This window comes from Echinops telfairi, unplaced genomic scaffold (assembly GCF_000313985.2).
Source record: "Echinops telfairi isolate 266 unplaced genomic scaffold, ASM31398v2 ScPeMD7_23;HRSCAF=83, whole genome shotgun sequence".
NCBI classification, from domain to species: Eukaryota; Metazoa; Chordata; class Mammalia; order Afrosoricida; family Tenrecidae; genus Echinops; species Echinops telfairi.
Window position 1 is genome coordinate 84,333,764 of NW_022103920.1, and position 12,177 is coordinate 84,345,940.

The 12,177-nt window shown below is 52.9% G+C and overlaps 2 protein-coding genes across 2 annotated transcripts in view; both read right to left on the bottom strand.

Moving 5' to 3' along the window:
- Nucleotides 1-3,745: 3,745 nt before the first annotated feature.
- HOXA2 (homeobox A2) lies at nucleotides 3,746-5,986 on the bottom strand. Its single transcript, XM_004702735.3, has 2 exons — nucleotides 5,599-5,986; nucleotides 3,746-4,966 (listed from the first exon to the last, which is right to left on the bottom strand). The coding sequence occupies exons 1-2, from the start codon at nucleotides 5,984-5,986 to the stop codon at nucleotides 4,227-4,229; spliced, it is 1,128 nt and encodes a 375-aa protein (XP_004702792.1). The 3' UTR covers nucleotides 3,746-4,226.
- A 4,461-nt stretch (nucleotides 5,987-10,447) lies between these two features.
- The window catches only part of HOXA3 (homeobox A3), a 17,793-nt gene continuing 16,063 nt past the window's right edge, over nucleotides 10,448-12,177 (bottom strand). The window contains exon 5 of the mRNA XM_030885298.2: nucleotides 10,448-12,174. Within this exon, the coding sequence (XP_030741158.1) occupies nucleotides 11,375-12,174 (800 nt within the window). The 3' untranslated portion in view covers nucleotides 10,448-11,374. The remainder of the gene's footprint in view (nucleotides 12,175-12,177) is intronic.

Here is a 12,177-nt window from a genome sequence, read left to right on the forward strand (position 1 = left end):
GGCGGGGTAGGCCCGGCTCCCGGGGAGTTTCACTGTCTGGTCCTTTGCTGGGGGACCAGGATCCCGGGGGCGGGCGGCCGAGGAGGGAGGGAGGGCGCGCGACTACTATGGCGGAGGCGAAGCTGGAGCCGCCGGCTTTCCTAGCCCAGAGGGGAGGGCGCCGAGGGCTGATGGAAGGAACCCCGTGCCGCGCGGAGAGGATGGGGCTAGAAAAGAAGTCCTGGGCTCTGAAGAGGGTCGCCTACAGCGGCCTCGCGGCCCCCCGCACCCTCGCTATTAGCATGGCAATGAGGAGCCTCGGTAATTTGATGCGGGGGAGGGGACGGGCAGGGGGAGGAGGTGTCCGTGCGGCCGAGATGGCCGGAAAAGGCCCGCCGTGGCCTGCCTACTCTCCGCCCTCGCTCTCCGCTCTGGCTCTCCGCCCCTTGCTCCTCCCCACTCCGCTCCGCTCCGGGACCCCGAGCCCGCGACTCCTCCGCTGGATTTTGGGGGGTAGGAGGCCGGGGGAGGGCGATGACGCTAGCGGACGTGGCCAGTGTGGGGACCAGGCCGCGCTGCAGGCCATCTGCCGGCTCCCCGGGACCCAGGAGCCTGCGTGTCCCGGCGGGGCCCTCGAAGGGCCGGACCACCTCCCGCACTGAGGACGCTGAGCTTCCCTCCCCCACCACGTTCTGCTTTGGGGGCGGGGAGTGTTAGGAGTGTGGGTGGGAGCGCCTCCTTCCCCCACCCACCCCCACATTCTACTGCAGGTCTGGAGTGGGGGCTGGCAGGTGGGAGGGGCAGTGGACAGATGGCTGATGGTGGCCGGGACACTCACCTCTTCCCCAGCAACACCCCCTCCCCTTTCTAACGGCATTAGCCTTCAGGTCTTTCCCTAGAGATACGGCAGAGCTGTGCGTCATCCCAGGCCAGGGTCCTGTTCTCCGTCACCCTCATCCTGCTCTGATGCTGATGGGGTCGTTAATTGCTTTTTACTATTAGGTTTGGCGTCACCCCTGTACTTGTAGAGAGAAAAGGCCAAAGGGAGGCCAAGAACTGGCGCAGCATTCTTAGGTAGAAACAGCCTAGAGACCATCCCTGAAACTCGGCAGCCGCTGCGCTATCGATTTTACTCCGGGTTGTCAGCATCAAATCTAACAAATGAGAAGTTTGGTGCGGATTGCATGTGGGTTTGGGGTTCTCACCTCCACCTCTTGCTTCCCCGCCCCTCCTGGTTGAAGAAAATAAAACCCTACGTTTTATTGAGGCGGGTACATTTCGCTAGTGTTCCCCACCTTTTGGATCTTCTGTGTTGTTCTCCTTTAGAGACTCACTCTGAAGTCTCTCCTTCCCCCACCCCCCTCCCAATTAGGGAACCCCTTTGCAGACCTCTGGCTTAGAACTCCCTTGGTAAAGAGGAGTCGCCCCCCCCCCAACCCCAGTCACTTCCTTTTGAAATGGTATTACTGTGACCTTTGGCACCTCCCACTCACGGTTGTGGGGAGGCGGGCTTAGGCAGGAAAGGTAAGGGAGAAGGTATGGCGGCCCTCCTGGAGGTGGCTTCCTTGGCAGGGCAGACCTGCAGCAGAATGGGGAGAGGGCAGGAGCCGCTTTGGGCGGGTGGGGGGGAACCCGAGCTGGCAGCGCGGGCTGTCTGCTTTCCAGGCCTAAACTCCGGGTGGGTACAGTAAGTCCTCGTCCCTGGCCTCCTTCTACACCCTTGTTGGCCTCCTCGAAGGACTCTGCTAGACCCCAAGCCGTCCCAGGGCATCCGGCCACAGCCGCGCACCCTCCTCTGCTAGCAACAGGGCCTTCCCGCTGCCTTCGCTCCATGCCTCATTCTCTCCCCTGGCCTTTTCATGCCCCCCCCCCGGTACCCCCCTCCCCAACTTTTCTTTAGGGTCACAGGCGTGCACTTGCACACAGCCTGCAGACACAAGGGCCGAGAAAGACCCTTCCCGCGCTCCGCTCCCGGTGGGCCGGCCTCTCTCTCTCCCCCTCTCTCCGCCCAGCCGGCTCCTCCTCAGCCGGCCGCCCGGAGCGCGTTTCTCCGCGGGTGGCTCACAAAGGCAGCCTCCGCTGGTCTCGAGCCGGTAGCCTGCCTTAACTCAGATCCTTCCCCATCTCTCCACCCCCTCCAAGAAATCCTGGGACCCATTCCACCCGGCAGAGAACTCTTGGCCTTCTGGGCACCCAGGCCAGGCGCGCAGGCCAGCCGGCGCCCCAGACTCGAGCTAAGGCCTTTTTAAAGGCCGGGAACCGGTGGGTGAAAGGAAAGCTGGATCATGATTACAGTAATCTCCCACCAGCGCTTCCCTGGGCTCAGGTTCCTCCACCAGAAAGGGAAAGCCGCGAGGAGGCAAAACGCCGCTGAGGCTCAGAGCTGTGCCTGGCATCCGCGGCTCAGCTAAGCTGTTGTTTTAAAAGAGCAATAAAAATGAATTATGACTAAACGCCTTCTAACTTAATGCTTTCGGACGGGGATCCCCGGCAAATACGTAAGAGGATTTTTATTTGTGCATGTGTTCCTGCAATTGATCTCTTTGATGACATTCTCATTCATAGAAAGCGTTTGATTTATGAGCGTAGGGCGAATCGCATCCAGCAGCAGCGCAGCCCGAGCCGGGCTGGGCCGCCAGGCTCCGCGCCGCTCCTGGGGCCAGAAACCGGCCTGGGCCCCCCACTCAGCTCCGCGCAGACACTACTTCGGGGGTGAAGGGGCCGGGGAAAGTGGGGCGCAAACGCATGAAGGAAGACCGCGATTTCATTGTCATTTCCCAGCCTTTGCAGTTAAAAGCTGGGTTACTAGATCAACCCGCCCCCACACATGTTGCTTAGCCTTGCATTTTCTCACGGTAAGTATAGCCATCAGGTCAGGGCTGGCTCTGCAAGAGGGAAATCCGCTTAGGAGCACGTCAGAAATGTGCAAAAAGACACAGCACAACCCAAGAACACACCCTAGATCATATTTTATTGATATTCCATTTAAAGTGCTTTTTCCCTCCTTTCTCTAGAAATTGGGTTAATTTGTAACCTAGGGTGCAGAAACACACTGTTTTAAATCTCAACTTGCTAACCTGACTTCAAAGCTTTAATGATCCATTATTTGCCATGTAAACAAGTTTAAGAATGAAATACGATTTTTCTGACCCTTTAAAAAAAGGGGGGGAAATCCTAGAATGACTGAAGGAGAGGATTGAAGAAAAACCATTGTGCAGAGCACTTTCTAGCCAGTAACCATTGTTTTGTTTTATTTTTGTTTCTCTCTCTCTCTCTCCTTTTTTTTTAGGTCTGTTTGCCTGGACCCATCAACAGCTGAGAGACTAATCAACCACTGAAACTGTGCAGGAGTTGGGGGTGGGGGGAGGGGTTGGAATGTAGATGTCTGAAACAAACGTGTATAAATAAATGGATTGCTGATAACTTAGCTATTGACCTGGAGACTAGTAGTTTGTTAAAGAAACCCCACGTCCCTGGTTCCTGGAGTGGCCAGTTTCTATAGGCACTTTTTTCCCTCCACTTTCAAAAGCTTCAGTTTGGCCCTGCTCCCTGCCCCATCCTTTATCGCCCATCTACATCTATGGCTTGAACGTCTACACTAAGAACCAACAAAGCTGTTCCCTTCCAAACCCAAGCAAAACAAAACAAAACAAAAACATGTCTCAGAAGCCCCAGCCATTTTCTGGCTTTCTTTTGTTGTTGTTGTCTCTATCTAAAGACTTTAAACATGCCCCTTAATCAATATATTAGAATTGAAAAGAAGATAAACCATGACCAGAACTTTATTTACCAAGTTCAGTTAGACGAAAAGAAGAAAAACCATTACGAGTCATGAGCAAGAAGGGAAGAAAAAAATAAGAAAGCTACTTGTAGCAAAGGAGAATTTATTCTACCAAAAATACGCATGACAATGCATCCTACTGTAATACAAAAATAAAAAGAAAGTGAGGTTACAATTATGTGATCACTTTCTTGCAGGCCTCATATATTGCTTCCAGGAAATCACATGGAGGGTGACTGGGTTGGGCTTAAAATCAGGACAACGCCAAAATAATCTGGAAAAGATGGCTCTGAAGCGGAGCCAAAGGGGACTCACTCAACAGAAAAATCCTCAACATTTCAAGGAAGGAGGTCATGGAGGAAGGAAAGAAAGAAATCAACTCCCAGAATGAAAGAAGGCCAAACCACCTGGCCAAACGGGGGTTTTGTTTTGTTTTTTTGTGATGCTTTGTTTTGCTTTAATATTTTTAGTAGTTCAGATGTTGCAGGTCGATTGTGGTGAGTGTGTCTGTAAAAAAGTCAAAGCTGTCAGCTGAAATATCTACGGGGCTGTCCAGGGAACCTGGCAAACTGGGCGAGACAGCATCTGAAAGCTGCAGGCAGGAATCTGTGGAGAAAACGTTAAAGTCCTGCAAAGAGGGCACCCCCAGGGCCTCGGGGCTGTCATTGTTTAGGCCAGCGCCACAGTTCTGGGCCATTGTTGACAAGCAGTTAGGAACAGTGGGTGACTGGTGCTGAAAATGTTTCAGATTTTTCTCATTGCTGGTTAAAGGCGAAACTGGGAAACTTTGGGAGTCGCCATTGTGTCCATTGGGAGCCTGCTGCTGAGAGAGGGCATTTTGCTGAAAAGTGTAACCTTCCCTCTCCAGAAGGGCCCCGGAGACGCTGAGGGCTTGCTCAAAGAGCGACTTCTCCTCCTCGTCCTCCTCGACTTTCTCTGAGTCCTCGAGGCCTTTAAATTTGCCCTCACTGTTCTGGTTCTCCTTGCACTGGGTCTGCCTCTTGTGCTTCATCCTCCGGTTCTGAAACCACACTTTCACTTGTCTCTCGGTCAAATCCAGCAGGGCTGCGATCTCCACCCGGCGGGGTCTGCAGAGGTACTTGTTGAAATGAAATTCTTTCTCCAGCTCCAAGAGCTGCGTGTTGGTGTAAGCAGTTCTTAGGCGCCTGGAGGCCCCGCCGCCGCCATCGGCGATTTCCAGGGAGTCTGCGGAAAGGGAAACCAACCAGAGACACACGCACAGTTGGAGGTGGAAGGGTTCGAGCAGGGTTATTCCACTGGAGAATAAATATAGCAGACAACATCAACTGCAACAAAATGGCCGCCCCTGGATGCAGCAGAGCTATTGTGCTGGGAGCCCAGCCCGGGGAGACCCCAGCTCCTCAACCTCCATCAAATTGCTGCCTGTAGCCCTTCCCCCCATCCCCAAACTCTCCACCCGGGAGCAAACTTTATATTAGCCACACCACAATTTATAATTAATGCATCAGCTGCTTAGCTGAGCAAGAGCGATCTATCACTCTTCATTACTGTCAAAAAGGCAAACTCCAGGACAAGGAGACAAGAGGAGGTCAGTCCCAACTCAAATAAATCACCCCACGTTACACAACTTAGGGAAAGTTTTTTCCCCCCTCTCCCTCAAAAAATATCAGTGTCTCATGGTGGAGTGAAGTCCTGCTTTCTCCAGCAAACCCACAGGGGAAGAGACAAGGCATCGCAGCATCTCTCTCCCTTCTCTCCCAGCCCACGCTCCCCTCCCCTCCCCCATGGCCGCTCTCGGGGCAGTCCGAGGGGGGAAGAGGGTCCCGGGGACTTGGGGGCCAAGTCTCTGGACTGACCTTTGTGGTTGAGGCAGGCAGGGCCGGTGGTGGCGACGGCGGCGGCGGCAGAGGCGGGCGGCAGCACTGTCTTCTTGGCCGCCTTCTTCTCCTTCATCCAGGGGTACTCGGGCGGCTGCAGCGCGCCAGCGGGCACCGGGCTGCCGCGGCTGCCCGCGGGGCTCGGCTTGGGGCGTCCGCCAGCGCCGTGGCGAGGGTGACTGCCCGGGTTCAGGCTGGGAATGGTGTGCTCAAAAGGAGGAGGAATCAGTGTCGAGTGTGAAAGCGTCGAGGTCTTGATTGATGAACTTTGAAATGTATCAGCGACAGGGGGAAAAGATGTCAGGCACTCCGCGAGCGACGGCTGGCTATTGATAAAACCAATCTCTCGCTCAAATTCGTAATTCATGGCCTTCTCCTTGGAGCCCCCTCGGAGAAAAAGTTCCCTCTTCTGGAGGGGCCTTGGGGGGGCGAGGCCCAGGAAAAAGGCAAGCGCGGAGGGGAAAAAAATCTATCATAGAAGATCGCTGCTGGGGTGTTTTTTTTCTAATTCACTGATTACAGCCGTATGGGGACCGCGCTACTATTAAACTATTGAATTCACGGAGACAAGGTTGAAATTGGACCGAATTGGCTGTCACATGATTGCTTCTGCCCAATGACAATTTGGGCTTTAATCAAAAGAAGCCACTGTCTGTTTGATTGATCCAAAAAAGTCAGGAAGGAACGCCTCATTGGGGGCCAGCGAGGCTTTATTTACACTTTTTCAGGACAAAAATACATATATGTGGGTGTGGGTGGGGATGCCCCACAGTGCGTGGGGGCCAGGGGGCCTGCCCGCCCTCGGATCGGGCGAGGATACGCTGCGAGCGCCCAGGAGTGTGTGCGTGAGCGGCGGAGTGGGAGCGAGTGGGCGCCCTGCGGCTGGTCCCGCCGCCGGCTGCCCTCTGCCTCCCCCGCACACTCCGCACATTGTTTGGGACTGTCGGGAAGACGCCTCGCACCTCACAAATCATTTAAGCACCTCCGTCTGACGCCTGCAGTCATTAACAAAGTAATCCATTAATCTTCAAAGTTTTGACACCTGAGGGCCCGCATCCCAGTCACATAAGTTCTGCTAAAGCAAGAGGAAGGAGCAGAGGGAGGAGAGGGGAGAAGAAAGAGGGAGGTGGGAGAGAGAGATGGAAAGAGGGAAGAAGAAGGAAGAGAGGGGACCAAGGACAGAGAAGAAAGGTTTTCTTCGAGGTTATTCCCCCCCCCCTTCTCCGTTTTTCTTCCCTTTTCCTCTTCCACCCTTTCTCCACCAGTTCCTGGATATCTCAGAACTGCTTGCTCTCTCTCTCTCTCTCTCTCTCTCTGCCTTTTTCCGCCTTCTCTCCTCCTTCTCTCTTTCTCACCCCCCTCCTTTCCCCGCAGCCCCTCGCCCCCTCCCTGTGCCCAGCGCCCCCGACCCCCGGCCGGGGCCTATTGTTAGTTTCCCAGGCTGCTCTGCATCTGGCTCCAGCGGGAAGCGGAAGAGGGGAGGCGATTCTCTTAGCTTCCCGACCTTCCTGCGCCATCAACTTCTCAGGAGTGGCTCCAGAAAGATAGATGCTTGTGCCAAGAGAGACAACAGCCCTAGGTCCATGTGTCCAAATCCCCGTAGCCAGGGCGGCGGTCAGCCAAAGAAATGCCAACTCGAGCAGGCGTGTGCAGGCTCCTGGCATTCTGGGTTTCATACCCCTAGGGCTCGGTCTCGGTAAGTATTTCCGATTTCCAGGAAGTCTGGTGGAAGTTAACAGCAGGGAGGGAGAAGGCGCTGGTTCCTCTTTCTTCTCCCTTTCTTGTCCTTGTCGCTTTGATTGGGGGCTGGTCGGCTGAGATGCAGCGAGTGCACCCTGGCTGGCGGACTGCCTGCGCACCTTGCTGATCCTTGGACACCGGGCGATGTTTGCACCCTGCGGGACGCATCTCCGCTGCGAAAGAAGGCAACCCGTGGAGGAATTAAGAAGGTTCTCTTGCTCCTTCCTCTCTTTTCAATTTCGGAGACTTGAGACAGCGCATTCTTGGACTGGAGGGTTCAAGAGATAACACCTTTAGGTACCAGACAACATTGGTTTGCTTTTTTTAATCCACCATGGTAGAAAGAGGGGAGGAGGCTGAGAGAGAAAGACACACAGAGAGAGATGGAAGGTACCTCTTTACCCCAAAAACCTTGAGGATGGCGATTCGGTTTTTTGGTTGGTTTTTTTTTTTTTTTTTTGCTTCCTTTGAAATGGACCAAGTGATCAGACTCCCCCAGGCAGGAGGCAGGCATCCTGGCAGGAAAATAAATCATTTTGATGACCAGAGAGAGAGGTTGGTGTCGAGGAAAATCTACGTAGAAAACAAGAAAAGCTGACCAAGGAGTGAAGGCAAAACTCCACCCAGGAAACATCAAAGGTGGTTGGGGTTGTAAATTAGAGATAACGGAACCTCTACTGGTTACAAGCCCAGAGCATGCCTTACAGATAGAGATGCTATTTTGGAAAATGTGAAGGTTTTTTTTTTTTTCCCCAGTTTTCTTGCTTTTATTCCAAACAAAGCTCCGAAGGAAGTCTGGGCGCGATCAATCTTGCTCACGAAAAGCCTTGACAGCTTCTGGCCCTTAAGAACACATTTCAGCTTCCAGCTCTTTCCAAGATCAAATGTGGCCGAGCAAAGAGGCAAGCAGGAAACGCAAGTAAACAAGGAAAACTGGTTCTTTTAACGATAAAATTTTGCCAGTGGAAAGGGTTTGAGGGGCGCTTTTAGGAAGGGGGCTTTTCCGGGCTCTGGGGTGGTGACTTTTGGCGTTTGCTTTTACCAAAAATTCCCCATGGGTTAAAGAGAAAGAAGGCTGTGGAGAGGGAGCAACTGCCCCCGCATCGCGGAGGCTTTGTCAGGAGCTGCGTGGGCGAGAGAGCTTTCTGCCCTGACGCAGCAGCCTTAATGCAAATCCCATCTGGAGGAAAATCTTTTTCTCTCAGACCACTCAACACTGAAATCTCTCCTCCCCAAACCTATTGCTTTAACTCAGAAGATATTTTAATAGGGATTTTTTTAAATATTTGGGATGCTGGAAGTGAGATCCATATTTTTTCTTTAATAGCCAAAATGATCTCTTGATTGGCAAGAGGCAGGAAATCATATTAGAATTTCATTTTCAAATCTTACCCTGAGGGAAGGAGGAAGCCCCCAAACCATGCCTTTCTATGGCGTTTAGACATGGGCTCAAATAGTGGTGTCCCTGAAAGATTTCTTCCCTGGATGATGGATTTCTCTCTCTCTCTTTCTCCAGAGACACTGTCCATGTTTTCCCAGGTAATTTTATACACGATTCTAAAATGATTACTGAAAAGATTCTGTGTCTGCTCGGTGTGAACAACCAAAGAGGTGGAAGCTCCGGTTCTCATAAAGACTGGTTCCTAATCTCGGCATTTCTGATGTGTGCCAGATTTCACGAGGGCGGTGGAGGGTGGGGAGGAATCCATCTATTACATAGCCCAAACTCTTTACTCTTTGTACACACATGAAGCGGAAGCATATATATGAGGATGTGAGGAAGCTCTCTGCAGCTGCCTGGCTTTGCATCTTCCAAGTCTTCTTTCTCCTAAAACTTGAGGAGGGTCCCTAAAGCAGCTCAGCAGGCCCAGCAGGTAGCTAGAAGTGGCTCTGGTGCCTCTTAGAAGCAGCAGCATCTAAGAGGGGTTCTGGGGGAAGATAGAGGCCATGGTGATGGATATTTTGGATTGCAAACAAAATGGCGACATATTTCACCTCTGCCTCTGAAAGATACAATCCAGGGAGAAAGGGGGAGGGAGGTGCTGATGCTCCTGATTCCCAGATGCAAGGTAGCCCTTCCCTTCCAGTTCTGAGGGGGCTGCTGATGGGGGTGGGGTGGCAGATCTGAGGTTTGCATTTCTTACATTTGGTGGCTTCACTGAGCAAATCCTTAATCTGAAGATGAAAATATCTACCTCTATTCTGTCTGCCTTTGCCTCTGCCAGCCTGCAGTCTGCAGGCAACCCTATCTTAAATCCAGGAGTGCAAATGTAATATTTAGCTCCTGTAGCATCAAATGAAAGAAGTACTTATAAAATTGCATTTTTATGAGAAAGATACCAATCTCCTTTCTCTCTCCTCCTCCCTCTGGGGCCATAAAACGGAAGCGGAGAGGGAAGGAGAAGGTATAAATCCACTAGATGCCAAATACTAAATTGTGATAGGAAACCCATGCTGGAGTTCTGGTAGGCCGGGATGCTACCGAGCTTAGCGGGGAGTCCCCAGTCCCCCGCCCTTTTTGCTGGTGACCTGGGTGAGCCCCAGTCCCTTCCCAACTGCTTTGCTCCCGGCGATGATTTTTGGACTGATTCCTTCATCCTAGGACGATCATGGACTTCAAGAAGTCTCCTTTGATTGCTCGCAGAAAATGCTCAGCACCCCTCACTCGCTCTCTCGGCTGGATATTTCCCAGATGAAGGCGTGGACAGGTTGTCTCTGAGCCGAGGAAGAACGTAGAGAAGATGGGCCTTTCTTGTCGCCGGCGAGGCCGCGGGCGGGCACCTGTGCGTCCCCCCACCGCGCCTGGGGCCGGCCGCCTTTTGTCTCTCCCCAACGCAGCCCTCACTCCGCAGGCCCTACGCCCTAGGCTGGCCTCGGCGGCAGCTGCGAACCAGACAGCCCAGCAGGGCCGGGCGCACGCCACTCGCTTGGGCCTCCGTTCCAAGACTGCGCGGCTCTCTGGGCCAGCCTGCCGGCTGCCTGACCAGAACCCACGGCAGAGCCCACTCGGAAGCGGCCTGCTCCAATCTGCCTGAATTCCAAGCAGACCCCCATCTTAAGACCAAAGAACCCTTTTGGAACACGGATATTATTCAGAATAAAAACTTTTATTTCTTTTTCGTTTTCTTTTGTGTCTCAGAATGTGAGCAGCAAGGAATGTAGAACTTTTAAAACAAATCTTTTTTTTTTCACTTTTACCGATTTTTTTTCAGTTTCGCCAGATGTTACAAACCTAAAATCACTGTTTTCCAAAAGCTGGATCCTCTCGGGTTTTTATTGCATCATTACCATTTTTATAAAGGAACTATATTTCCCTTTCAAATACATTTTTTTCTATGTACGCCAATACACCATTGAACAAAAGGCCCAAGAAACCTTCTGAACAATCAGGGTACAGAATTTCTTTAATATAAATACGAACGGATAGGGATAAATAATATTTAAAACTTAGATTATTCAATGCTTGCAAAAAAAATATAAATAAATCTGACTGTTTACCAGCATACACACATGGAAAGACATACACTTATTCACCCTTGCACAGGGAGCCCCTGTTTCAAAGCGCCTTTGATTTTTTTTCTCGCTCTTTAGAAGAAGTGCAATTTTTAAAATCTAGAAATTAAAAAGAAAATAAAACGCAATCGCTTCCCCCTCGGGAGCCATAATGTACGAACAAATTCACATTGAAGAGTTCGGCTAGAAAATTTGTTCATATACCCTGTTTCTGATCAAAAAGTGGAGAAGGTGGAGGGTGCAGGGCCTGCGGCCTAGCGAGGGGCGGGAGGAGATAAATATCGCTACTGATACTGACAGCCATTCCAGCAACCAAGATTGCTACGTCACATAAACTATAAAAACGCATTACCAAAGAAAACAAAACAAAGAGTGAGGGGGGAGGAGTAGAAGGAAGGGTGGGAGGAGAGGGAAAAGGAAGGACAGGAAGAAGTTACAAAAAAAAAAGCAACCGAAGAAGTAAGGTGGGGGACTCTCCTGGCGTGCAGCCCCTAGCCCACCATCACAGGTGGGTGAGCTTGGGCGCTTCCTGAATTCTTCCCTGAGAAGGATGGTGGGCGGTAAGGTCCGTGTAAGTGGGGTGTGGCTCCCCTGGCCCAGGCCCGTGGTGATGGCCGCTGCCCAGAGGCCCAGCGCCCCCATAGTCCATGGCAGCCGAGGCAGCGTGGGGGAGGTGAGTTAGGCCAAAGAGGGCCGGCCCGGAGTTGCTCATGGGTTCCACATAGCTGCCCCCCACGAAGACGGGGCTTCCCTGTAAGTGTGGGGTCCCATAGCTGCCGTTGCCCTGCAGGCTATGCACGTGAGGGTCATAGTCAGGGGTGCCACCTGCCCCTGCCGCTGTGTAGCGCTTCTGGGGGGGCGGCGGGGGGCCGCAGCTGGGCAGAGGTGCGGGGTAGGTGGCAGGGGGCAGCCCGTAGGCGCCCTGGGGAGGCTTGGAGAAGGACGGGGGCGACTGGGGCTCGTATGGAACGCTGTTCACCAGAGAATGCATTGAGTTCAGATAGCCACCCGCTCCTGGAGGCACGGGGCTGCGACTAGGGGATTGGCCCCCCGATGAAGTCAGCATGCCCTTGCCCTTCTGGTCCTTCTTGTACTTCATGCGCCGGTTCTGGAACCAGATCTTGATCTGGCGCTCGGTCAGGTTCAGCAGGTTGGCCATCTCCACGCGCCTCGGCCGGCACAGGTAGCGGTTGAAGTGGAACTCCTTCTCCAGCTCTACCAGCTGCGCGCTCGTGTAGGCCGTGCGCGCCCGCTTTGAGGACGCCTGGCCCGGAGGGCTCTTGTCGCCCGCACAGCTCTCGCCTG

Coding starts and splice junctions, on each gene's coding strand:
- HOXA2 (XM_004702735.3), bottom strand. CDS start 5,986: ATGAATTACGAATTTGAGCGAGAGATTGGTTTTATCAATAGCCAGCCG. Junction 4,967..5,598: donor TGCCTGCCTCAACCACAAAG/GTCAGTCCAGAG, acceptor CCCTTTCCGCAG/ACTCCCTGGAAATCGCCGAT.